A 25,932-nucleotide genomic window follows, 5' to 3' on the forward strand; every position below is an offset into this window, starting at 1 on the left:
TTTGTTGCACAGGGTCAACTGGACATGGAGGGCGCCCTGACTGCCAGGGACCGGGTCGGAATCCAGGATTTTGTCCTCCTGGATGAAACCACGGACGCGGCCTTCCTCAGCAACCTCAAGAAACGTTTCAGCAAAGATCTCATTTACGTGAGTCTTGCGAAGGACTTTGTAAACCCTGCTGTCAACAAGGGAGTGTGCATTTTAACTATCAATATAACTCATTCTTTTAGACGTACATCGGCACATTGCTAGTGTCTGTCAATCCCTACAAAGAGCTGGACATCTACAATAGCAAACAGATGGATCTCTACATGGGGGTCAACTTTTTTGAGCTTCCACCACACATGTAAGTGTATCTGTATCTGTATGGAAACCATGAACATTTGAACATGTGTGTCTTTACTCAATGAAAGGCACTTGATAGTAACTTGAGGCGTTCTGAGGTTCAACTGTGAAATATTCTGATTCCTCTCCCTTCAGTTACGCCTTGGCAGACAACGCCTACCACACTATGCTGACAGAGTTCAACAATCACTTCATCCTCATCTCTGGTGAGAGTGGAGCGGGCAAGACAGAGGCCTCCAAGAAGATTCTGCAGTATTACGCTGTCAGCTGTCCGAGCACCGCTCTACTGAACACCGTCAGGGACAAAATGCTCATGTCCAACCCCGTCCTCGAGGTCTGATGGTCACTCATTGTTATGTCATTGTGATGGCACACCAAAAAGCAGGTCATGCTAACATTAATGAGTCTGTATGGTATGCTGTTTTCCCACAGGCTTTCGGCAATGCCAAAACACTCAAAAATGACAACTCAAGTCGGTTTGGGAAGTATATGGACATTCAGTTTGACAGCCAGGTAAGAATCAAGGGAGAGATTCAGAGAGAGGCTTCCAAGAAATGCATCAATTAATTCTGATTAAGGAAGAAAAAAATCAGGAAGTTTATGAGAAGTCGTTTCTGTTCTAAAATCTCAGCATTAGTCTCATCCAAACTGCACCGAGGTTCTTACAAAGATGCCTTCAGATGAAAATCTAACCTCTTCAACTGCACCCCAAAAATGAGAGTAAAAATTAGTCAAGATATATCTAAAGAATGAACGCTTGTATGTAACTTGGAGGGTTGACATATGTGAAATAAAAACGACAAGCTAAGTTTAAAAAATAAACAGCCAAATTTGAAAACAACTGCAAAAATTACAGAAAAAAGGTTCAGTCAAATACTTGATGGAAAGTAACTTTCTTTTCATAGGAATGAAAATAATAGCCTTCAAAAACAAGATATTTTTTCCCAAGAAGATCTTTTTAAGTCTGAACCATATTTAAGTTTTTTCTGCAAGTTGTCGAGCTGCTGTCTTTAGGATCATAATGCCCACAGGGGGATGCTGTCGGAGGCCATATCCTGAACTACCTGCTGGAGAAGTCGAGGGTTGTGCATCAGAATCACGGAGAGAGAAACTTCCACATCTTCTACCAGCTGGTGGAGGGGGCAGAGGAGGACCTTCTGCACCAGCTGGGCCTGGAGAGAGACTGCCAGCATTACAACTATCTAACTCAAGTATGTATAGCTGGGTGACCCTGTTTTAATAAAGTATATTTATTAGACAACAGTGAGCTTTGACTATCTGTTTGCTGTTTCTGACAGGGAGAGTGTGCCATTGTGTCTTCCATTAATGACAAGAACAACTGGAAAACAGTCAAAAATGCTCTGCAAATCATCAACATTGATGAGAATAACACGAATGTAAGTTGGATGCTGAGGCTCTGATTTAAACCACTTACTCTTTCCTAATAGTTTTGCACTGCCTTACAAAATGTAATTCTGTGCAGCACTTGTTTGGGATTGTTGCAAGCGTTCTCCACTTGGGGAACGTTACGTTTGACTCCAACAGTAAAGGTCATGCCATCCTGAACGACAATGCAGAGCTGCGCTGGGTCTCAAATGTAAGGAAATTAAAATGAAACGTCTTTAGATATCCAGGACTATTTCAAAAAGTTAAAGAATGAATTTACCTAATATTGTTTGTCCCTGCAGCTACTGGGAGTTGATGTTCACGGCCTCCAGGAGGGACTCACGTACAGGAAGATAGAAGCCAAAAAAGATCAGGTGCATGCATGTTAAAATGTCCTTTAGCTTAATTTAAGTTTGTGTTTCTACTCAAACTTTCTATGTAGTGTTTGAAATTTAGATGTTATTTTTTCTCACTGTAAAGATCCTCAGCCCATTCACCATCGATCATGCCATCTATGCCAGAGATGCCCTCGCTAAAGCCATTTATGGACAGACCTTCACCTGGCTGGTCAACAGGATCAATGAGTCCATGGAGAACAAGGTGGGAAGAAGAGTGTGTGACAAATGATAAATCCCAGGCAGTGGGGGACGTGTATTTACTGACTTTCTGCTTTTTTCTTTGCCAGGACCCTTCTAATAAAACTGTAATTGGACTTTTGGACATATATGGATTTGAGGTTTTCTATGTAAACAGGTGGGCAGAAATCTTTCCCATTCTTACATCGTAGCACTGCTCTGATTATGTTTGATGCCCTCATGAAGGCTGTTTTATCCAATAATGGCTGTTTACTCAATACTAGACATACTTGACAAACTGCAAAAACACAGTTTATAATTTCAGTGATTCTGTGATGATTATTTTTGCTGAGCTTGACCTGTTTGTCATGACCCATGTCCCCAGTTTTGAGCAGTTCTGTATAAACTATTGCAATGAGAAGCTGCAGCAGCTTTTTATCCAACTGACACTCAAAGCTGAGCAGGAAGAATATGAAGCCGAGGATATCGAGGTAATCCTGTAGACCTGAAACAATAACTTAATGAATCAATAAATCTATGAATCTAGAATATGTTTATATTGCCTGGTGTTGAGTTCATTCTGTTTTTATCACTTTCCCACAGTGGGAGCCGGTTCAGTTCTTCAACAACAAGATCATCTGTGACCTGGTTGAGGAGAAACACAGAGGCATCATATCGATACTGGTGTGTATTCACTGGAACTGAACTATACTGGACTTTCATATACTGAAGCTGAAGTATTATCACATGTTAATGACAATCCTGCAGGATGAGGAATGTCTCAGGCCAGGGGATGCTACAGATCTCACCTTCCTGGAGAGACTGGAGGACAAGATGGGAAATCACCCTCATTTTGTCACGTGAGTTTAAACCAAACAGTAATCTAGCACACACTCCCGCCGAGTATTTCATTAGTAGGGTGGTGTTGAAACTAGCTTTCCTAAAAAGATGTTTAGAGTTGCACAGTTGATAATGAACCATTTGTTTTAATTAAATATGAATTCCATCTAAATGATATTTGTAATTCTCAACACCGAACTCCAGTCATCAGCGTTCCTCCGGCTGGTGTCTTGCGAGTGAGCCGACAGTGAGGCGATAGAGACGGAGGATTAGGATTGGTCTAAAAAGCCTCTCACTCTTCATCCCTCTTGTCTCTCTCCACCTCTTTGACTGCAGGCACAAACTGGCTGACAAAATGACACGTAAGACTCTGGAGAGGGGAGATTTCCGTCTCTTGCACTATGCCGGGGAGGTCACCTACTGTGTTGTGGGTAAAAGAAACCACAATGTCAGGTCGTGTAACTCAAACACCTTTTTTTTTTCAATTTTCAACTGACTAACAGACCGACTATTTTTGACTTTCTAGGTTTCCTGGACAAAAACAATGACCTATTATATAGGAACATAAAAGATGTAAGTCTGCAAATTAACATTTTATATTATATGAGGCAAAGAATGGCAATATGGAGGAAACTATCCTATAGTAAAACAGTGGTTCCCAAACTTTTCTTGATGGCCTTGCTAACATCAGGGCACTCTTATTTCTTATTGCTCCCAAATGAATCTTATTCATAGACCCTTTTCACTCGATATTATCACTTGTTGTAGCAGAAACTGCACAACTTTAGTTTCATAGTTATAATCTGTGTGTGTTATCCCACCTTCTCATAGCTGATTAGTCAGTCCAAAAATGCCATAGTGAGAGAGTGCTTCTCCACAGTGGATCCAGACAACAGGCGAAGACCAGAGACAGTGAGTACTCACCATGTTTGACCCTCCATGTTTTTGACAGTGTCACTTAGAAAGCTGATCTTATATCTGTTGCATTGACTCAAATATGGCTCCAGGTTACAAGCCATGTATACACGTCACATCATTTTTCCCTATGTAGCACCCGTGATGCACAAATCACATGGCGTACTGAAGAAAATACACTGTAGCCCAAACAGCAAATTCTTAATTTTTTTTCAATTTTTTTCCTAAAGATAAAAAACTCTTTAAAAGTAGAGATTATCAGTGAGAAGAAACAAATTGGTAAGCGGTCCGGATAGAGTGAGCACTGAGACAACGACATTTCTTCTCTGTCAGTGGCAGTCTGACTGTGTCATCATTAAGCCATGTGTATCTGACAGATGAACTGTTGGGGATTATGACCCTCATGTTGTGTCTGTAGGTGGCGACCCAATTTAAGAGCAGCCTGCTGAAGCTGACAGAGATCCTGATGGCTAAAGAGGCCTGGTACATACGCTGTCTAAAATCGAATGAGTCCAAGCAGCCAGGTACTTCAATTAACAGAAGGTACATGCAGCTATTTTGGTAACAGGTTGGAGATATTTGAATTTGATCTTATCTCACACAAACACAGGCCAATTTGACGAAGCACTGATCAGGCACCAGGTGAAGTACTTGGGCCTGATGGAGCACCTCAGAGTCAGACGAGCTGGTTTCGCATATAGACGCAAATTTGATGTCTTCTTAAAGAGGTATGGAGGCTTGATTTTTAAATTAAAAACTTTAGTTTAAGTAGTTCCTCTCCTGTGCATTTAAAACATACTGAAGGGGTTGTTTGCTGCATCTTGCAGATATAAACCCCTGTGTCCGGCCACTTGGCCTCACTGGAGAGGAGTGCCCGCTGATGGAGTGGAAGTGCTGGTTCAACATCTGGGCTACTTGCCAAATGAATACAAAATGGGACGGTGAGGACGGCACCTCCTAAATACAACAGAGCAAGCACACTTAAAGCCAGGACTAACCAAACATTTAAAAAATTTTCCCCTTTGCTTTAGTACCAAAATATTCATCCGTCACCCGAGAACACTTTACGCCACTGAGGATGCTTATGAGAGATGCAAACATGAACTGGGTGAGAGCAAATCAACTGCTTATTATGAAATGTCAGTTGTTACTAGTTGCACAGTGGTTTAATATTATGTCGTGAATTTGCAGCAACCAGGCTCCAGGCCAAATACAAAGGATACAAAGCGAAGGGAGAATTCAGAAAACAGAAGGAAGCTGGTAAATGCCATAACGCATTGTGTAGACCGAGTACCATGCTGCATTATTATGTGATTAAAAGATAATTACACACACATATTGATATATTTTTTGCATCCTCAGCCACTAAGATTGAAACTTGTTGGAGAGGGGCCCAGGCTAGGAAGGAGAGAGAGAAGAGAGCATGGGCCGTAAAAGTCATCAAGCAGTAAGAAAGAAGCTAAAATTCTAAATCACTGCACGGCTTCTCTCAGGGTCACATTTTCAGTCGTATTACGCTATTTTCTGATTTATTTCAGATTTATCAAAGGCTACATGACCAGAGGGCAAGCAAAAACCACAGATAACTCCGAGTATCTGGCCTTTGTCAGACAAAATTATTTGAACAGACTTAAAGACAATCTACCAAAGACAGTTTTGGACAAAACAACCTGGCTATCTCCTCCACCTGTGCTCACAGAGGTACAATAATTAATCCGCTACATTGTAAAACAGCTTAAATACAAGCTTACATTTTACTTTGACTGCATGCCCTCTTTTGTTCCTGTCAGACATCAGAGATACTGCGTAAGCTTCACTACCGTCTGATGGTGCGGAAGTATGTCAGAGGAGTCACACCCCAGAAAAAAGCACAGGTAACACACATGGAAATACGTTATATGAGCCTGGATTATCACATGTTTTTTTTTTTGGTAGTGGTCAACTTCATTATTATTTTTTTGGTCCTTTCAGTTTCAACTCAAGCTTCTAACCAGCTCCATCTTTAAGGGAAAAAAGGACAGTTATCCCCAAAGTGTCGCTCAACCTTTCGTGGACACCAGAATCAGTAAGAAATCGCATACGTTGGCACAGTGCTATTTTCTTTTAACTTTTAAATCACTTTACATGATTTAATATCTCCAGGTGAACAAGACATAAACATAAGGGTTGTCCAGATGATTCGCAATGAGCACATCAAGGTAATAAACTGTCATTATATCTTAATAAAGTCAGAAATACAGCAAACAACTCACCGTGCTGTAATGTGTGATTCTTTAGTACAGCGTCCCGGTCATTAAATATGATAGAAATGGTTTCAAACCAAGGCCACGACAGCTCATCCTCACCCAGACAGCTGCATATGTGATAGAGGAAGTCAAGATCAAACAGAGAGTGCTGTACACTTCTCTCAAAGGTCAGGGCAATATCATAATATACATTTCACCTGCCGTTAAGGATGCTTTCATACGGGGCTAAAAGCGTCTGTTGTTTACTTACTGCAGGTATTTCTGTCAGTAACTTGACCGACAGCATCATCGTATTCCACATAACATGCGAGGACCCTAAGCAGAAGGTACGTGGATATATGTAAGACCCAGGAGATATTTGGGCTTGTCAGAAATGCCTCTTTTTTTACTTGGACGACAAACACGGCGCTGGGAAAATGATCAGATAGGGTTCAGCAAATCAGACCTTTATAAAAGTTTTTGATGCTCTGTTTATAGTAGTAGTGAGAAAGACAACGCTGAGTAAATTGTTGAATCATCATCATTTACACAGAGAAGTCTTCAGAGAGTTCCTAAAAAAGCCACGTGCTTGAATGACATTTTGTAATGCAGGTGTATTATATTTTGATTGTTTCAGGGGGACCTTGTAATGCAGTGTGACCACTTGTTTGAGTTTTTGACCAAACTCAGTGTCATTGCTAACAAACAGAATGCAATCAAAGTGGTTCAGGGCAGGTGAGACTGCGTTTACATCACAACTGAAGAGGCTGGATTTGATATGCGTGTTAGTCTAAAACACTTGTGTTGATTTTCAGCATCAAGATTGAAATCCAGGCAGGTAAAGAGAGTGCGGTGGACTTCGGCACTGGACAGGAACCCATGGCGTACAAGGCCAAGAACGGACACCTCATGGTGGTGAGATGAGTGTGTTGTTATGATGAAGAGCGTGCTTACTGCTCTGGTTTAAAATGAATCTGCACACAAAAAGGCAGAGCATGAATTAAGCTGTTTGTCGCTGCAGGTTGCCACTCGGGCGAGGACACGGTAACATGCGTGGGGTTGAGAGGACACATAAGAAGGTCCTGCATATTTCATCAGGAGACCCCTAAGGGGAGATCAACACTGACCAGAAACAGCTGCACTTAAGAAACCCTATATGAGCTTGTTTTTTATTTATACCTACCAAACATGAATTTCACTTTCCCACCATAGAATAAGGAACTCTCATGAAGTGTTTAAGGAAGGATTTGTCTCTGCTTGCATTGGACTGCAAATCAAACGTTTAAATCTACAAAACTATTAACACTCAACATTAGTCATAAACTGCTTCAAAGAACGTGTTATGATGTCTGAACAATGAAGCCATATGTATCATAATTTTGTATGTCAACTGATAACGGAGGAATTAAAAACAGAACAAAAGAATATCTGTAGAAATTTATTTGTGATAAAGTATGTATAAATATAAAACATACATATATGTTCACTTCTGTACAACAGATCTACGAGTACTGTGATTGTTAGACATATTTCAGCTCAAACCTATTGTGTGCAAAAGGTACATTCTTCGATGAATGCAGCGATGAAGGACAGGTCTAATTTCTCTCCCTGTTGTAGAGCTTGTAGACAGGATTTTCTTCCTGCCAGGGAGATCTCTGGTTACAGTCATTCACTTCAACCTCAGCATCCATCATTCAAACACTTCAGTACATTTAACACCTCAGGTCACAGCTCAAGTTCCCTTCCACTGAAAATAATGATCGTTTAGTGGAGTTCAGGGATGCATAAATGTTAAAACTAAATATGGCAGAAGCACTACAGTGAAATGTTGCGTCCACCTGTGATATCTTAACTATCAAATATCATTACATTTTTAAAAAAAAAGGTTTAATTGCTATTATTTGCAGGCTAAAAAACAGCCTTGGTAACGTCATCTAAGAGTAAAACAGTGCCGCCATGTGGGCCCATTGTGTACAACACCTGGTTAATCCACTGATGACTTCACAGTGGACCCGTCAGAACCACGGGAAGGAGAAGCAAAAACTTTGTACATTAATATTTAGTTGCTAACATGATATAATTTTTGTTCTCCTGGATGTAATGGAGTTAGGTCCTCAAATAACAAGGTTTATACTGACAATACTCTTCTTTTGTTCCCCACACAAACATACTGTGGGCACCTGCAGTGCTGAATGCAAAAACCCACATGTATGGGTTTCTGCATGCTAGCAGAAAACAGTGATAGAAGTTATCATGACTAACAAACGGAAAACAAAACATTACAGCCATTCAGACGACACAAAATAGATGACAAGTGAACACACAAAATCACTTCACCACTACACACTGTTGTATGACACTCATCTCATAGTAGTCTTGTGGAGGAAAAGCTGGTAAAATAACGAGTGGAGATGGGAGAGAGAGAGAGAGAGATAAAGAGAGAGAGATAAAGAGAGAGAGAGAGAGAGAGAGAGGCGCTGGGTGATCTAAGGCACAAGTGCGGTGCAAAGACTGTCCAGGGTCAGAGACACAGGCTTGACGGGTCGAGGGAGAAAGGTCACTGGTGGTGATGTGTGCGGTCATCTGGCCTTTTGATATGAATCCTACGAACGCGCTCAATTCGTTCTCGCTCCTCGTCCTCATCCAGATGATGAGATCGTCCTGCGGCGCCCCCTGTGGCCTCCAGCAGGGCATTGTCTGGACCCCTCCCATCATGGGACTCATACAGAAGGATGTTCAGGGTCTCCTCATAGATTCGAGCCTCAGGGAACTCCACCTAGGACAGAAGAAAGAGTGTTACACAAGAGACTGGAGACATATTTAATCAAACTATGCTTACAAAAGACCAAAGAACCCGTGGTCTTTATAGGCACATTACAAATACATTCTTACCTTTGTCTGCTTCTTTTCTGTGGCATAAACAATAGAGGTGCAGCACACTTCAGCAATCTTGCGCCCCTGACCATAAAATGACCAACAGCAGATCTCATCCCCAATCACATCTTTGATGAAGAGTACTCTACCGTTGAACCGCAATGACAGCTTGTCAAACAGCTCAATATTTTTCAGCATGTTGTCATCAGAATTGCTGGGGGAAAATGTTGCAGGACAGTCATTTATTAAGACAACTTCCATAATCAATTATATTACTTATTTAACCTTGAGTGTCATGAAAGGCGCCCTTATATAAAATGTATCATTATTATTATTAATAATAATAATAATAAAAATTATATAATAATTAAATAATAATGAAGCTATGTGTCTCCTGTTATGAGGACTCACCTGGTATATGAATATTTGTTGTTACTTCTGTTATACAGCAGTTTGACAGTAGGCTGTGAAGACAAAGAGGATTGTATTCTAAAAGAAAAATCAAATCAACAAATTTCTCTTGATTTTGGACAATAGAGATTCAGGACATTATGTAAAAAAAACAACCACCTACCTTATTTGAGGTTGCAATAAGCTTCTGCTCTTCCTTTGACGATGTCATCAGAGGCACTTTACAAAGGGGTTCGTAACTTTCTTTGTTCTGGGACGGACAAAAAAAAATCCATTAAAAAAGAAAATTCCAGCTGCAAAGCAGCAACAAACAGCACATAGTATGTGGAAGGATGCCACCTGGTGGACCAGAGTAGAAAAGAGAGATGGAACCTCTACCTCAACAATAACTTTGACTCATTGTTTTAGTTACTGTCTCAGAGAAAAGGCTTTTTTTGAAGCACTCACAGACTTAATGTCCTTCGTAGTACTTGAAAAAGATTTTCCCCTGTATTTCAGTAAATCATTTCTAATATTCATAATATGAATGTTTTTAATATTACTTATTATAACAGATAAATGGAGGTTAGATCTTTTTTTTTTTTTTTACAGAAAACAAAAAGTAAAAATCATGATGAGACCTCACTATTATCAATAGTCGGGTGGGAGATACAGAATGGTTTAAGAAAAAAGTAACTGGACAAAGTTGGTCAGATATACAGTGCAGTCAGCTGAAATTAAGACTTAAAACTTCATCAATACTCTAATTAAAACTAAAGTGCTTAAGTATCAGAAATGGGACAAAATATGATTCATTCTGTAGAGCAGAGTTCTGTGTATGAAAACTCTGATGACATGATGATAGATGAGGTATTAATCAATTGGCCTGCCTAACTGACAGCCCTCTGTGGTCAGAGTACCTGCAAGGCAGCTGTACACTCATCAGCGAGGCCCTGGACAAGGTAATACTTGGCTTCAGCCAGCAGCTCCTCGGTTTCACGTCGGCTGTCTGGGAGCGGCACTGCCCCGTCTCTAAGGTAGTTAAGGATTGTTCCAAAATGTTTCCCACAGCGATCAATCAAGATCCAACCTATGGACAAGAAATTGTGAAACATTAGATCAACCACTGCCAATGCAGGGAGGATAGAAACCCTAATAATTAACATGTTCACCAACAGCTCACCTTCGCTGTCTGTGAGGACCTCCATCCTGCCACTGAACATAGCTTTGAGCATTGTGTCCTGCTTGGTTAGTGTCTGCATTGTAGTGTAGTACAGTGCCCCACCCACATTTAACTTGACATATTTGGAGCTGGGGCTGGAGCCCTTGAAGGATGTAGTCCGGGTTGTAGCTGCTGGCACTGCCGAGCTCACCACACTCTCTCCTGACATCTCTTCCTGCGACACAACAACATAAAACAAAAAGTGTCACCTGACTCAGTCAACTGCATTATCTTGGTTTTGTGGAAAAAAGTTATGATTATTTACACGCAGAACGTTGTTAATGCAGTTAGGTGTTTTTTTAAGGATAAGGTTGGTGTTACACTATAAATATAAATTAAATACACTATATTTTTCAGCCAACTGCACTCTGGCTTCCCCAACCTGTCTATGGCAACGGCTCAAAGCCCATTTGTTGTTACTAAGGAGTCAATTCTTTTAAATCAGGCCACAAATATAGTATTTCATTGTTTTTAAAGGCGCAAGTAGTATGCACAGTGTATGCAAGTGTTGACGCTCATGGTGATTAAGGAACCTGCTGCTAAGGTGTGTCTTATCTATAAGATTTTAATGTTTTTAAGACCACAATAGAGGTCTATGGATCAGACGAATAAACCATTTGGCTTTTGCTACAGACAGTAAGATCAATCCATTGTTGATCGTGTAACGAAATTTGTTCAAACTCATAATTAAGTACATGAAGTTACAAAATGTCTGCAAAATAAAACGTGTTTTTAAATTCTGACACTTCAGCGCTTTAACTATACTACTCCAATTCTAAGACCAACATAAAAACTGAGACAATTGTCTTGTTAAAATATGGGCCAAATGTTTGCATAATACAAACGCATGTTATTCTTCATGTGACTGTAGATGTGTGGTCACAATATGTCAATGAGAGAAAGAAGCTGTCGTTGTCCTGCGGTCTTTCGTTCTAATAGTACAATCATAGGAGATGTTTCTCCTTTCATTAGTATTTCTCTTCAGGTTGCCACGATTAAGTTATGAAAAAGCTAGAAGCAGGCTTTTATTTGCTCAAAGCGGTAATAATGAGCGTTATCACGTTAGTACGAAACACCAAACCGTAAGGTTATCCCTCAATCCATCCAGAAAGTAATAATTTGATTTTAGACAGCACGGCTAATGAACTAGCTAGCTAGTTAGCATTAACTAAAGTTACGTATTAATTCAACAAATTTGACCAAAGATATACACATTATGACACTAACTATTCAAACAACTTCCTCTACATATCGTTAGTAGCATGTTAATGGTTGGATTTTGATAAAACATAAGTAAATTTACCATAGAACCCGTCGCAGACTTGGTACTTGTAGCTTGCTAACGTCAGTCAGCTAAGTCAGCTACACCCACTTCCTTCCGGTCCAGCGCTGCGCAGTTATAATAATGACGTCAACGTTCATGCGCTCTGTTTAAAGGGACAGTTCACATTATTTTGTTATCCGTTACATAGTGTTACAGGGTGTTCACTGTGAGGCAAATGATACCCAATGATCAATGACCATTTTCTGTCCTACTACTCTTACGTCACACCATGAAGAAAATAACTTTAATTACATTAGCGTTAGCCTGCACATTTCCGCTGTTGAAGGAGTAACAGTGAAAACAGTCCCCCGCACCACCCAACCAACACACTGGACGAAAGCTTCATGCTCCCCCAGAAATAAAGTTCCTGTTGTTACAACACGAGCAAATATGGTTTGGCATATGTCACACCTTCTATGGATAAATACTCTCATATAAGGATTTATACACGTAGACAAACACTACCCGGACTCATTTAATGCGACACAGGGGATTAATGGCTGCAGTCAATGTACGGATCTCCTCTCATTGTTTACATTTCGAAACGGTATGTCCTCTGTGTTTTTAAGGCTGTCAATGGCACACGAACAAACCTAACACCACAGTGATGTTTAATACCGCTAAATTAACGTGAAAAGGTTCTCCCTGAGACGGTATCAAGCCGACCAGCGGTGAACTAGCCCTTTGTGCTAACTATCCCAGCTCCATTTTCACTGTAGCGTCCGCTGCTCCAGCAGAGATGACAAGTTAGTCTTCATCTTTCGATTGACTTTCCTCCTGCTTGGATCTCAAGGACAACCAAATGACTTTGGTATATAGCTTAAGGTGAGCCTAAAGGCGGGACAAAATCGTCATTTGAGGAATATCGCAGGTAAATTCACTATTATGTCCACTGCAAACAATGTGATGATGTGCCGTAGTTAGGATGCTCTAGTATCGCAGTCACAACGTTCACAACGCGAAGTTAAATGCTCTAAGTCAACATCAAAATGTCATCCATGCAATGACACTGCGGATGAACAGTGTATAGTTTTGTGAAACAGCGGGTTAAAGTCTTCCTCTCCAGGGTGCACGATGTTCAGTGTACCTCAAAGCTCCAAGTCCGAGTTCCTGGACAAAGCCAGGCAGGCCAGGGAGGAGAGGAAGGGACACAAGGACAAGGAGAAAGCAGCAACCAACATCCAAGCCCTGGTCAGGGGATTTCTCTGTCGCTGCAGACTCCAGAAGCAATTAAGGTACCCCCTACCTTTATTAACTGTAGGTTTACCAAGTCACATGTGGTTTCAGGAGCCTTGAGTTCAGCATGTTTCCCTTAAACACCATGAGTAAAAGAATAAACATGTGGCTGAAATAGAACCGTTGTTACTTAGTTTCACGTTCATGTAATCATTGGTCCAATGTTTCCTTTCTGTGTCTTACCAGGAAAGAGGTTGATGACTATTTTCAACCTTCTGAAACTGGGACATCAAAAAGAAATGCATTGTCAATTTTCAAAATTGCTCGGAAATTACTATTCATATATCGCCAAGATGACAAGACGGTGAGTCTGTGATGTTCAGACTGTTAGCAATTAATAAACCAGTAGTACAAGTTAGTTTACTTCTTCAATTATGTTGTTTCTGATACCAATTCTTACTTTTGTAAAGACTTTTGAGGCTGCTGCAAACTTTACACTAGTAGGTTACACACTTGGGCTGTGTGACTCAAATTACTGTAATCTTGTTTGTCTAACAGAGGTTTGAGAAGCTCTGTCGTGCTATTATTGCCAGCATGGAGGTTGAAAATGAACTCAAAGTGAGTGTGCATGTGCTTCTACTCTCCACATTCCAGATATTTTTTACATGTGATTTTTGTCTGAGTGACTGTTCTCACACTTTGCATCAGGTCTGGTATGTTTCCTTGGCTCTCTCCAAAGACCTCACCATTCTGTGGCTCAAGCAGATAAAGGATGTGCTGTGGCTCTGCTGTCAACGACTGAAAATTTTAAAGGTTAGTTTTGATTTAAAGCTGGAAAATGTTATCTTGATATTCATTTATTGACTTTAATTGTACATATCACTGCCTTCTTTTCTGATTTGCAGCCTGATATACTTCAGGACAATAAACTGGTAACGCTGTACCTCACCATGCTGGTGACCTTCACGGACACCTCAACCTGGCGGATAGCCCGAGGGAAGGGTAAGTCTCAAGTCAAGCTGAGATTGTTCATCATAAACACAAGTTTTTTCTTACTGCAGGACTTTGTTTCTGCTAAGAAACACACAATATTTTCCTCTCATTATTTTAGGAGAAGCTCTCAGACCCCCTTTGATGAAGTTTTGTGAAAATATCATGGGCCATCTTAATCAAAAGGGCTTCTATTCAATACTGCAGGTTCAGTATTACTGCTCACATTCAAATTAAGTAGCGTTTCATCTATTTTCTTCAGCAGTGTCAGTTGTCATTTTTACTAAAAATGAACATTGTATGTCATCTTAACTTCTCTTGTTTAGATCTTGCTGACCAATGGCTTGGCCCGTTCTAAACCGTCCCTCTCCAAAGGCACTCTAACAGCTGTCTTCACTTTGTCATTAAGGTGAGTTTAATATATGAGGTGGGGGAGACATGTTCAGTCCAATTCTCTTATATCTATATATTTGCTTTGTATTTTTGTGGTTTTATTTTGCAGGCTTTTTTTTTTTTTTTAACTAAATCTAATGTTTTGCAGGCCAGTCATTGCTGCGCACTTCTCCGATAACCTGTTGAGATCATTCCTCATTCACATCATGTCAGTTCCAGCCATCGTTTCCCACCTCAGTGTGCTTACCCCAGAGGTAAATGCCCCGTCATATACCACACGTTGCTGTTGGATAGTGGTACTGTATATAATAATTTGGACTGTTAGACACAAGGTTTTAATATGTGCTGTGTCTCAACAGAGTATTGCATCCATCCAGACGCACGACCTGCTGCGGAAGTTCATTCTGTTTCTCAGCCGGGAAGAACAGTGTTCGGACATCTGTGTGTGTCTCGAAGGCAGCCACACGCTTTGCTTACTTGGTATACTATTTTGGATAAATATGGGCTTACACTTTGATTGATGTGGCCTTGTTGTGTACAGATGAGAGAATCGTTGCCCTGCGGACTGTGATTTTTATCATTGTGACCATAAATTTCTCTTGTTTCATAGCCAACCTGATTCACTTGGGCTACCTTAATGAGAAAGTCCTTGAAGAGGAGGCCAACCATTTTGTGAAGGACCTGACCGACATGCTGTCCTACTGCCAGAGATATGTATCCCAAAAGAAGTCCAACCTCACCCACTGGCACCCTGTCCTGGGCTGGTTCTCCCAAACCGTAGACTATGGGTCAGTGGAATACTTTCTATTTGCTTGAATGAATTTAACAGCTTAATGTGCACCAGAAAATAGAAAAGTGAAAAATACGCATAAGAAAGGTTTGAGATCATTTATAGACTTGATAAAAGGCTGCCTGATCCTTCCTGAAGCTTGAAATTTGTTGGCTATGTAAACTGCATATTACACCATCATGTGCTGAAGGCATTTAAAGCATAATTATTTGTGTATCTTTTGAACCAATTACAGTTTTACATTTGAATTAAAGTAGTTTCCTTTGTTAACAAAATAATGCCAGACACACATGCTTGACTTTGTCTCCACTCTACCATGTCTGTCTCCTGTTTTCTGTAGTCTGAATGAGTCAATGCCGCTGGTCAACGACCAGCTTCAGCACCTGTGGGGCGTTTCTGTCATTCGGACGCTCTTCAGTGACGTTCTCTCTAAAAAGCTGGAGAGTCAGGAGCCCACTCCCCCGCCCCCACAACCTAGCACATCACAAAACAATCTACCAGTTAAAAGTGAGTTATGAACACAAACTTATTCTAATATTTTAAAATAAACACAATCTGTTTGAATGTTCTTGACGGTTCTCTGCTTCCCCGGTGTGTTGTGTTTGTGTTCTGACAGACCTCTTCAAGCGAGCTTTTCAGAAGTCAACTTCTGTGCGTAACATCCTGAAACCAGTCGGTGGGAAGCGCGTTGACTCGGCTGAAGTTCAGAAGGTGTGCAGCATCTGTGTGCTCTACCAGACTGCTCTGTCTACACTAACGCAAATACGACTCCAGATACTCACTGGTCAGTACCAGAGTCATTTTTCTATCATACAAACATACAGTGTTTTGGAAGCATCCTGGAGTAATGCCTCAATGTGTATTCTCTTGTTTTCCTGCAGGTCTGACACATCTTGATGACCTTTTGCCCAAACTCTGGGCCTTTATCTGTGAGCTCGGTCCTCAGGGAGGCCTTAAACTCTTCATGGAGTGTCTGAACAATGACACAGAAGAGTCCAAGCAGCTCCTGGCTATGCTCATGCTCTTCTGTGACTGCTCGCGGCACCTCATCACGTAATCTCCGTAATTTTTACTGTGTAGTGCATAAGGCGCCCAATGTGACCGCAGAATTTTATGACACACCATTAATGTGTTACAGAATTCTGGACGACATTGAAGTCTATGAAGAGCAAACGTCTTTCAAGATCGAGGAACTCATCACTATCTCCTCATTTCTGAACACATTTGTGTACAAGATGATCTGGGATGGCATCTTAGGTGAGTGTGTGTGGCCTCACTGATTCTTGAAATTTATGGTGCTTGATGATGGTGCTTAATTCAAAAGGTACATGAGTATTGTTTTGTGTCTTGTTTCTAATAGAAAATGCTAAGGGAGAGAAGCTGGAGTTGTTCCACAGTGTTCATGGCTGGTTGATGGTGCTTTACGGACGGGACTGCAGGCGACGATTCACCCCTGATGACCACTGGCTGCGCAAGTAAATACAAACATTTAAAAAGTTTTGATATCCTAAATGCATCAAACTTCTGTTTGAGGTCATGCTGCTTCGTGGTTACGTTTAAAAGCTCGCCTTTTAAATCTTTGGGGTGTCTCACTCAGGGACCTGAAGCCCAGCCTCTTGTTCCAAGAGCTGGAAAAAGGCAAGAAAAGAGCCCAGCTTTTACTGCAGTACATCCCACATGTCATTCCACATAAAAATGTGAGTAAACAGGAACCTCTCAATGAAGACAGAGTGTGGCTTTCATTTTCAGCTGTATAATTACTTCCCCTCTCATTTTAGAGGGTGCTGCTGTTCAGGAACATCGTTACAAAGGAAAAAGAAAATTTAGGATTGATAGAAACAAGCTCTGCTTCACCACATGTCACCCACATTACCATCCGTCGCTCACGAATGTTAGAGGTATGGTATAACAGATCAGACAGACTTTTAAAAATGAAAATATCACACTACTCTATGTCAGTTGTTCCGTAATAACACTTGCTTTTCTCTGTCCTAAGGATGGATATGACCAGCTCCGCCGACTGCCAGTGAATTCGATAAAAGGCGTCATTCGTGTGAAGTTTGTCAATGATCTGGGAGTAGACGAGGCTGGTATTGATCAGGATGGTGTGTTCAAAGAGTTCCTGGAGGAGATCATTAAGAAAGTGTTCAATCCTGCTCTCAATCTGTTCAAGGCAAGTCACGCAAACGGAGAGCCGTTTTTAATTCAACACACCCCCCGCTGCTGACATTGATTTTTTTCTGTTTTGTACAATATGCTTATTTTTTCAGACTACAAGTGGAAATGAAAGGCTGTATCCTTCACCTACATCGTACATTCATGAGAACCACTTACAGCTGTTTGAGTTTGTGGGGAAGATGCTCGGGAAAGCCATCTACGAGGTATAGTTGTGCTCTCTGATTAATGCCCCCATTTGCTGCTTTCAGTCTGAACACAGTGTTTTGGGCAACCTTAGGTGAGTGTGTAACTTTCACTTCTGTCTACCCAGGGCATTGTCGTAGACGTCCCTTTTGCCTCCTTCTTCCTCAGCCAAGTCTTGGGTCACCACCACAGCACTTTCTACAGCTCCATTGATGAGCTGCCCTCGCTGGACTCTGAGTTCTACAAGAACCTCACCTCCATCAAAGTCAGAATTACACTTGGACAATTTTGTTCCTCACTAATTTGTCACATTTTCATCTTCATCTCACATCTTTCATTGTATTTGGGTTTTTTTCCAGCGCTACGATGGTGATGTAGGAGATCTAGGACTGACGTTGTCCTATGATGAAGATGTTATGGGGCAGGTAAGAGTGAAAAAAGTGGAAGATATGATACAGTGAAGTTAAATGCATGAATTCCATAAGTTAAAAGCTTTGTATGTTCCCCTTCAGCTTGTCTGTCATGAGTTAATACCAGGGGGAAAGACCATGCCAGTCACCAATGAAAACAAGTATGTAAATTCACATCCAATTGACAATTTGTATCTTAAAATGTTGCCCCTTTCCAGCAATAGAAATCACTGTCTGACACTGTCTCCCATTTCCTGCAGGATCAGCTACATCCACCTCATGGCTCACTTTAGGATGCACACGCAGATTAAGGAGCAAACGGCAGCTTTCATTCGGGGCTTCCGTAGCATCATTAACCCGGAGTGGCTGCACATGTTTTCCACACCTGAGGTTCAGCGCCTAGTCTCGGGAGACAATGCTGAGATTGACCTAGATGACCTCAAGTATGTGACTTCTCAGACATCTTTAATGAGCAGAAGGACTAAATCCTTCCTCATTTGCTGTGCCACTATAACACTTATACTCAATTGTCACTGAGGTTTCCCCAATAAATGTGCCTCTAACATGGCAGGACCATCTGATTTCAGGAGGAAAGATGCTCATCCTTGTCTTCCTCTCTCTTTCTCAGGAAACACACGGTCTACTACGGAGGTTTTCACAGCAGTCATCGTGTCATCATCTGGCTGTGGGACATCCTGTCCAGTGACTTCAATGCTGAAGAGAGGGCTATGTTCCTTAAAGTAAATTATTGTTTGTTTGTTACAGCCAAGAGCTTTACATTTCTACCAGAAGGTGGTTTGTCATTGTCTAATTTATTGTCTTTTTACAGTTTGTTACCAGCTGCTCAAGGCCGCCTCTTCTAGGTTTTGCCTACCTCAAACCACCTTTCTCCATCCGCTGTGTGGAAGTTTCAGATGATCAGGTGAGAATAAACAAGGAGGAAAGGAAATGAATGCTGCTTATAAGTTGTAGTGTTTGTGTTGTAGCTGGCATCTATGTGTTGCCGCTGTACTAACAGAGCATTCCCTGTATCCAGGACACTGGAGACACCCTTGGCAGTGTTCTTAGGGGCTTTTTCACTATCCGCAAGAAGGAGCCTGGAGGTCGACTTCCCACTTCATCGACGTGCTTCAACCTGCTGAAGCTGCCCAACTACAGCAAGAAGAGCATCTTGCGTGACAAGCTGCGCTACGCTATCAGTATGAACACAGGCTTTGAGCTCTCCTAACTCAGTTGCATCAGGACAATCTTCACAGGAGGGTTGTGTCAAGCATACTGAACCAAGCAAGAGGCTGGGCTTATCTGTACTGGAGCTTGTCACGTCAAAGGGGGCATCTACTAAACTACAGGGGTATCATGAAGGATCTACAAACTCTGCTTTTGGCTCTTTTTATAACTGGATGAGCTCTGCTCTACTGCAGCCCACTCCCTGAATCACAGGGGATGCTGTTTCTGCAGCACAATCCAATTTTTAGCATCTCCCTTTGCCACTCCAAAAATCCAATATGTTGTGAGTTTAACTTGATGAGATACGGATATACGGTGGCTAGATCTCTGTTTCTCAGGCCTAACAGAATCATTCTCGGACCTAACACTCCCATTTTAAGCGAACTGGAAAGCAATACAGATGCAATGCAAGCCATTAGACACGTGATCGACTCACTCCAGTGAAACCAAGCGATGCATTGTTAATATACTTACAAGCTTGGAGTCCATTATCCCAGCAACTTTAAGCTGATATTGGATGAGTCGTAAAATGTTTTGCAGATCATAATGCATCTTTTATAAATGGAAGACAAATCAATGTCTTGTGTTCAACCTCCGAAGGAGGAGAGGCTCACAATGGTGATTCTGTGTCGATTACGTTATGTCTCATTTCGAGGAAACCCATGCTGCCCTTACTCCATTTCTTCCCACTTAATGATCCTGCAGCCTCCTGAGAGATACGTTGGCCCTCCTTTTTATCCTCTGAGTACATTTGGAAATCTAACATCTGCCTCAGTTCTGGTGACGCAGCAGAATTTCTTGACATGGAAAAAAATCAGATTCTGCTGTTGTTTGATGTCCTTGCTGTAGCATTTGACTCTTGAGTTAACAAAAACTGGAAAGTTTTGTCACTATTTGTATCCGCCCAGTAAAGCAGATACAGTTGTTCATTGTCACACATCTGTGCTTGACCTCAACTCCAAAAAAGACGAGTGAAGTTAATCAGTGTTAGTCTTTGTACCCAATACTAGTAAAACTGAAGATTTCTCACTACACCTTTTGAATAACGCTGAGTGCCTCATACAATGCCATCCCCCTTCTTCTCACACGTCTGTACTTCAACTGTAACCAATAACCACGTATATTGGAAACAAGCCATAGAAACGGGGGCTATGTTCCTGGACTTACTCTCTTGTCCTACTAACAAAAAGCGCAGAAACCCAACCACTCTACTATCACTACAACAACAACAACAACCGAGGAGGGTTGAACTACGATGCCCTCCAGTCTCTGTGGACTTTTTAAGCCATGCGGAAAAGAATCAGAGGTTTAAAAACCTCTCAACATGATGTCATGGACTGGTTCATCAACCAAATGTGACTGCTTGATTTGATGTTCCCTTGGATGGAAATGTTGCACTCCTGTCTGCTGTTTGTGGGGAAAAGGGACATGAGGGTGAATGTTACCTTAACATTAAGGCCTAAGTATGTTCAGCCTAAGTATTACTTCACACAGGGTTCAATTACATCTTAAAAAAAAATAAAGAAGAGACTTTTTGGACTCCAACTTTCCAAGAAAGAGTTAAAAGAAAAATATCAAATCATTACCAAGTTCTTTATTATGCAAAAAAATGTTTGCTGTCATGAATGAGAATGGATACTTTTGTTAATAAGTAACACAAGATATAGAACATATTGGTCATTATTGCTATGTTTTTAACTAATAACATTATGGCCACTAATTTGTGTGGAAACAACACAAAAGTGATAATTAAAATTCAACCATTATATATATATATATATATACATATATATATACATACCTACATATATATGAATAACACTGGTTGGATTGGATTTACCTGCAGTCTACTAATGAGATTAAAACTTTAAAATTTTAAACTCTTGACAAATCAGTCGGGAGGATTTCCCTTCAGCTCTCCTCCTTTTAATCTATTCAAGCAAGAAGTGGAAACACTGCGAATGGATTCACACGACACACCGCACAGGAGTGTGTGTTCAGTGTGCAAGAGGGATGAAGATACCTCACAAGCTTGTCTGTCTCGTCTGATGAGGTCACTCATCTGTTTTAAATGATGTCAAGAGTAGGCTAGGCTTTAAATGTACCAGTGGACTGATGATGCTGACTTTGAATATCCTTTCTTTTAGTACAAAAAAACAATAAAAAATTATCCTGGAAATGTTCCCACCCTTCCTGTGAAAGTTCTGATCATTTTTTCCCCCCCAAGTGTCTTTGAATCTGACTGCACCACAGTGTGGAGTGTTATTGTAAAAGGGAGCATCCTACATGTGTAAAACTCCTTTTCACCCCTGTAATGTTAAATCATGTACATCAGTATTATATAAATCACTTTACTTTAAATCATTTACAATACAAAGAGTGTTTTTTCCTCTCCAAAGGCACTGACTGACCCTGATCACTTAACTTTGAATTAATGAGTGTATTACAAACACCTGCTGACTCTGCTAGGACGCCTTGATCACACAGTGAAGCTACGGATGGGACTGGAAACACGTCTGAAACAACAGGATCCAGCGGGATTCAGAGTAACACCTCATCTCTGATTCCCCTGGCTGAAGTGCATGGCGGATTACGCGGTAAATGCGCACCTCTGACTCAAACCCTTGGCACTGAGTGCACGGTCCCCGCGCTGTGTGAGGCTCCTCCATCAGAAGTGCTGCTGGGAGGATTTCCGCACCACTTGTAACTTCCTCGGCTGCCAACCTGCGTGCATCCAAACCTGCTGATCGACCATGAGCAGTCCGAGTGAGCCGAGTCCTTCTCCGGCTCGATGGTTCAAAGCGCTGCGGAGGTAAAGTAGCATGGACACAGGGACTAGTTTCCCTTCTTTGCGCGCTTTGGAGGGAGGTGAAGTTGTGCCAGAAGTCCATATTCTGCTTCTAAAGTGATATCAAGTAATGTTTTCTAAAAGTAATGATCCCGTTTTGGCTTTAAAATAATCAGAATTTGCACAAGAAGCTGCCAAATGAAGTCATTTTAATGTTTTTGTGTCACTGACTGGAGCCACCGTGTGAGATCAGTGTGCTGTCCCTGGTTCACCTCTACGTGATGCCTTGTGTCTGGGTAAAAGATTATTAGACTCCAGCTTTGTTAGTTTATTCTGTGCATCACCTGATTGGCTGGGGTTGTTTGGATTTCCACTATCCTCCTCATCAGTGGGGCTTTAACTGGTGCACAGGCTTAACTGCACACTAACTCCATTCACAAAGGCCAGCAGTGGAAGTTTCTTGACAGGACCAAACATGAGTGTAAAAATAAGGGCGTGCAATGCTTGTCAGAGGAACGGCCGGTTAACCTGCAGAAGGTAAAGTGGCAAGCCATGGGGTGATGTCTGTTTTATTGCCCTTGCGATGGTGAGACTTGCGATGTGGCTGCTGTTTCAGGACCAGGCTGGGGGAGCCGTGCTTGAAGACCTACCCTCTGGAGTGTGTGGATCTGCTGAAGAGGGCGAGAGTTGCCTTCAAAGCTGGACGCACCCTCAAGGAGGACTTCAGGCTGGCCCAGCTGGACGCCATGGTGCGGCTGCTGGAGGAACATGAGTGTGACTTTGTGGACGCCCTCGGAAGGGACCTTCATAAGGTGAGGGGTGAAACAGTCGCCTGGTCCAAATAGTCATTTCTTGGCACTTTTATCTTCATTCTTTATTTATTTATTTTTATTAACCAGCCACGGTTTGAGACAATCGTGTCAGAGCTGATTCTCATAAAGAATGAGGCTCTTCATGCCATCAACAACCTTAAGAAGTGGATGCAGCCGCAGCATGTGGAAAGAAACCTGGTGAGACAAAAACATCCTCCTACTATTAGCGTTGGGATTATTTTGGACTTGCACAACCTTTTTAGAGAGAACATTCTGTCTCGCTGCTACAAAGAAATGTATTGTGCCTCCAAAGCAGATTAAAACTTAAGTTGCCTTGCCCTTTGTGAAAGAATGAAGGGGGGTGGGCTGATGTTTTTTTCTTTTTCTTTTTGTTAGTCAACCGATTAGTCACCGATAAACTCTGCTCACTTCCACTCATGAGAATTCTGTTATAACCTAACTTTGAGCTTGACTAATTGGTGTAGTCCACCACACTGGACGAGTGTCTGGTGGTCAGTGAGCCGCTGGGAGTGGTGTTCATCATAGGGACCTGGTGTAGTCCTGTCCAAATGTGTCTGGTGCCGCTGGTAGGGGCCATCGCAGCAGGTGCACAGACTCACTCATTTGATCAGTTTTAAGTTTGCTATTATTTTCCCTCACGCAGACTCACTGATGATATTTTATGAACTTGTGTAGGAAACTGTGCATTCATCAGCCCCTCTGAGTGCACCGCTCACACAGCAGAGCTGCTTCATCGTCTCATCCCCTTCTACTTGGACAATGTGAGTAATTACATAGCACGGAGGATGGTTGGAGTATTTTCATTTGACAAGTCACAGCAGACTTTTTTTGTCTTGAAATTTCCCAAAGGTTGACTCATTGTGGGTTTTTTTCATTCAAATTGTGTGGTTGAGGAAATGCTTAGTATGTACTTTGACAGAAAAGATAACCTGGGAATATTACTCCCCTAACTCATTTGTATGAATGTACTTAAGAGGACAACTTTTGGTCTGGATGCTGCAAAAGAGGGCATTTGTTCAGACATGTGCATGGTTCATCAATAAGGCAGCTTGCCTGCTGGCCCAGGGCAAGTAAAATGCCACATTGGGCTAGTAAACCTAGCAACTCAATCTACCAATCAGGCGGGGTTTTTCACATGAAACCTGATTAATAGTTATTTATGATTTTAATAATTTTTTATTGTTATTTGATAACTGCTAATAAATACAAAAATATATAGGGGCAAGTAAAAGTTGACTAGGGGCAAGTGGATTTCTGACCCATCTGGAAAAAACCTTAACGTTGAACCTTGAACTTTAGAGGAGCATCAACCTTTTGGCTAAAGGCATGCTTCATTTATTGGTAGACAGTAAGGACTTACAACGCTACAGTTAAAATGTTATGATCTGATCTAAAATTCTTGTTTTCCTCAAGGAATGCTTCCATGTGATTCTTGCAGGCACGAATGACTTGCCTGAAGTTGTAGAACTTAAATTTGACCATGTCTTCTTTACAGGTAAAACCAAGCTTTACTATAAAATCACATTGTGGTTATTTATTGATTATTGTAATTAATGAATACATTCTTAAGTTTGTCTGTCAATTCCCAGGAAACAGGGAGGAGGGAATCAGAATTGCTCAGGCTGCAGCTCGCACACTCACACCTGTCACGCTGATTTTGGGTGGCAAGAACCCCTGTTATGTGGACAAACACTGTGAGATTACCACCACCGCACAGCGCATCACCTGGGCATGTTTTCACAATGCCGGCCAGAGCTTGGTGGCTCCCGACTACATCCTTTGCCACACAGATGTGAAGGCACGGCTGGTGCAGGCCCTGAAGTGCTGCCTGATGCAGTTCTACGGCTCAGATCCCAGAGAATCCCGCAGCTATGGCCGAATGGTCAACCTAGAGGTCTTCAACCGTACGAGAGACTTGCTGTGGAGATCTGGCAAGGTGGCCGTGGGTGGGCAAGTGATAGAAGCAGAGAAGTATATCGGTGAGCATCCTCTGTGGGTGGGGGTCTCTGAAACAAAGCCAACTGTGTCATGTGTGTTACACTTAATGCTGTTGTAAACTTTACTTTTCTGTCTGAAGCCCCAACAATTTTGACAGAGGTAGCAGAACAAGATCCCATCATGCACCAGGACATTTTTGGCCCAGTTCTTCCTATTCTGACTGTAAACAACCTCGATGAGGCAATTGCCTTCATTAACAAGCAAGAGAAACCGCTCTGTGTGTACGCATATTCTAGCAACAGCAAGGTACGTGAAAGTTAAGACACTCGTATTCGTGTGCACTCGTGTTCACTGCACAAGCCTGGTGAGGCCGCTGTGTATTCTGATCACGTTTTTGCCTTCCTGACAATGCAGGTCATCCAAAGGCTAATGAGTGAGACCTCCAGCGGAAGCTTTTGCTCCAATGACAGCGTCCTGCAGAGTCTGATGGTGAACCTGCCTTTCGGCGGAGTCGGTCAGTCAGTGGCAGCAGAGCACAAATTATGTCAATCATTGTGGGGTAATAACATTACCTATAATATCTCTCCTTACACTTCTATTTTTTCCTTTTTTGACAGGTGGCAGTGGAATGGGTTCCTACCATGGCCGCCACAGTTTTGACACCTTCTCTCACAGGAAATCATGCCTGCTAAGAGGCACACGGTTTGAGTGTGTAACATATCTGCGGTATCCGCCCTACGAGGACCGCAATCTGTCTCTAATGACATGGGCCAGTAGCCTGTCCCAGAAGAGCCAGGGCTGGTGCCAGATCCTGTGACTGTGTGGGTGGGTGACAACAGAGCCACGTTGGAAGAAAGCTGAGTGCCCCCTAAGTCCTGAACAGTCCTGACATGCAAATGTATTGTTAGTGTATTAAAAATGGATAAGAAC

General features: G+C 41.8%; 4 protein-coding genes across 4 annotated transcripts; 3 read left to right on the forward strand and 1 right to left on the reverse strand.

Moving 5' to 3' along the window:
• Positions 1–7,459, forward strand: myo1ha (myosin IHa). Its single transcript, XM_070833138.1, has 31 exons — positions 1–147; positions 231–346; positions 481–679; positions 778–858; positions 1,377–1,556; positions 1,644–1,742; positions 1,829–1,942; positions 2,034–2,105; positions 2,212–2,331; positions 2,417–2,484; positions 2,692–2,797; positions 2,910–2,990; positions 3,075–3,166; positions 3,483–3,577; positions 3,673–3,719; positions 3,978–4,058; positions 4,480–4,585; positions 4,672–4,789; positions 4,889–5,002; positions 5,093–5,169; positions 5,253–5,321; positions 5,424–5,508; positions 5,600–5,762; positions 5,852–5,935; positions 6,033–6,126; positions 6,204–6,259; positions 6,339–6,474; positions 6,563–6,633; positions 6,924–7,021; positions 7,102–7,201; positions 7,308–7,459. The coding sequence occupies exons 1-31, from the start codon at positions 25–27 to the stop codon at positions 7,332–7,334; spliced, it is 3,072 nt and encodes a 1,023-aa protein (XP_070689239.1). The 5' UTR covers positions 1–24; the 3' UTR covers positions 7,335–7,459.
• A 263-nt stretch (positions 7,460–7,722) lies between these two features.
• On the reverse strand, positions 7,723–12,159 carry kctd10 (potassium channel tetramerization domain containing 10). The gene is made up of 7 exons (XM_070833450.1): positions 12,076–12,159; positions 10,734–10,947; positions 10,471–10,640; positions 9,735–9,821; positions 9,572–9,624; positions 9,179–9,374; positions 7,723–9,062 (listed from the first exon to the last, which is right to left on the reverse strand). The coding sequence occupies exons 1-7, from the start codon at positions 12,076–12,078 to the stop codon at positions 8,844–8,846; spliced, it is 942 nt and encodes a 313-aa protein (XP_070689551.1). The 5' UTR covers positions 12,079–12,159; the 3' UTR covers positions 7,723–8,843.
• A 259-nt stretch (positions 12,160–12,418) lies between these two features.
• Positions 12,419–21,256, forward strand: ube3b (ubiquitin protein ligase E3B). Its single transcript, XM_070833572.1, has 27 exons — positions 12,419–12,967; positions 13,163–13,331; positions 13,519–13,636; positions 13,831–13,890; positions 13,981–14,085; positions 14,178–14,274; positions 14,384–14,469; positions 14,589–14,671; positions 14,804–14,909; positions 15,015–15,135; positions 15,266–15,443; positions 15,786–15,952; positions 16,062–16,229; positions 16,327–16,498; positions 16,584–16,702; positions 16,806–16,920; positions 17,043–17,142; positions 17,224–17,343; positions 17,442–17,618; positions 17,716–17,826; positions 17,934–18,071; positions 18,166–18,231; positions 18,319–18,377; positions 18,477–18,659; positions 18,845–18,956; positions 19,046–19,138; positions 19,253–21,256. The coding sequence occupies exons 2-27, from the start codon at positions 13,171–13,173 to the stop codon at positions 19,442–19,444; spliced, it is 3,207 nt and encodes a 1,068-aa protein (XP_070689673.1). The 5' UTR covers positions 12,419–12,967; positions 13,163–13,170; the 3' UTR covers positions 19,445–21,256.
• Positions 21,257–22,196: 940 nt separating this feature from the next.
• Positions 22,197–25,819, forward strand: aldh3b4 (aldehyde dehydrogenase 3 family, member B4). The gene is made up of 10 exons (XM_070833571.1): positions 22,197–22,255; positions 22,848–23,043; positions 23,131–23,241; positions 23,529–23,649; positions 23,740–23,825; positions 24,478–24,559; positions 24,654–25,043; positions 25,142–25,308; positions 25,417–25,516; positions 25,620–25,819. The coding sequence occupies exons 1-10, from the start codon at positions 22,197–22,199 to the stop codon at positions 25,817–25,819; spliced, it is 1,512 nt and encodes a 503-aa protein (XP_070689672.1).
• The last annotated feature ends 113 nt before the right edge of the window (positions 25,820–25,932 follow it).

Source organism: Pempheris klunzingeri, chromosome 7 (genome assembly GCF_042242105.1).
Source record: "Pempheris klunzingeri isolate RE-2024b chromosome 7, fPemKlu1.hap1, whole genome shotgun sequence".
Classification (NCBI taxonomy): domain Eukaryota; kingdom Metazoa; phylum Chordata; class Actinopteri; order Acropomatiformes; family Pempheridae; genus Pempheris; species Pempheris klunzingeri.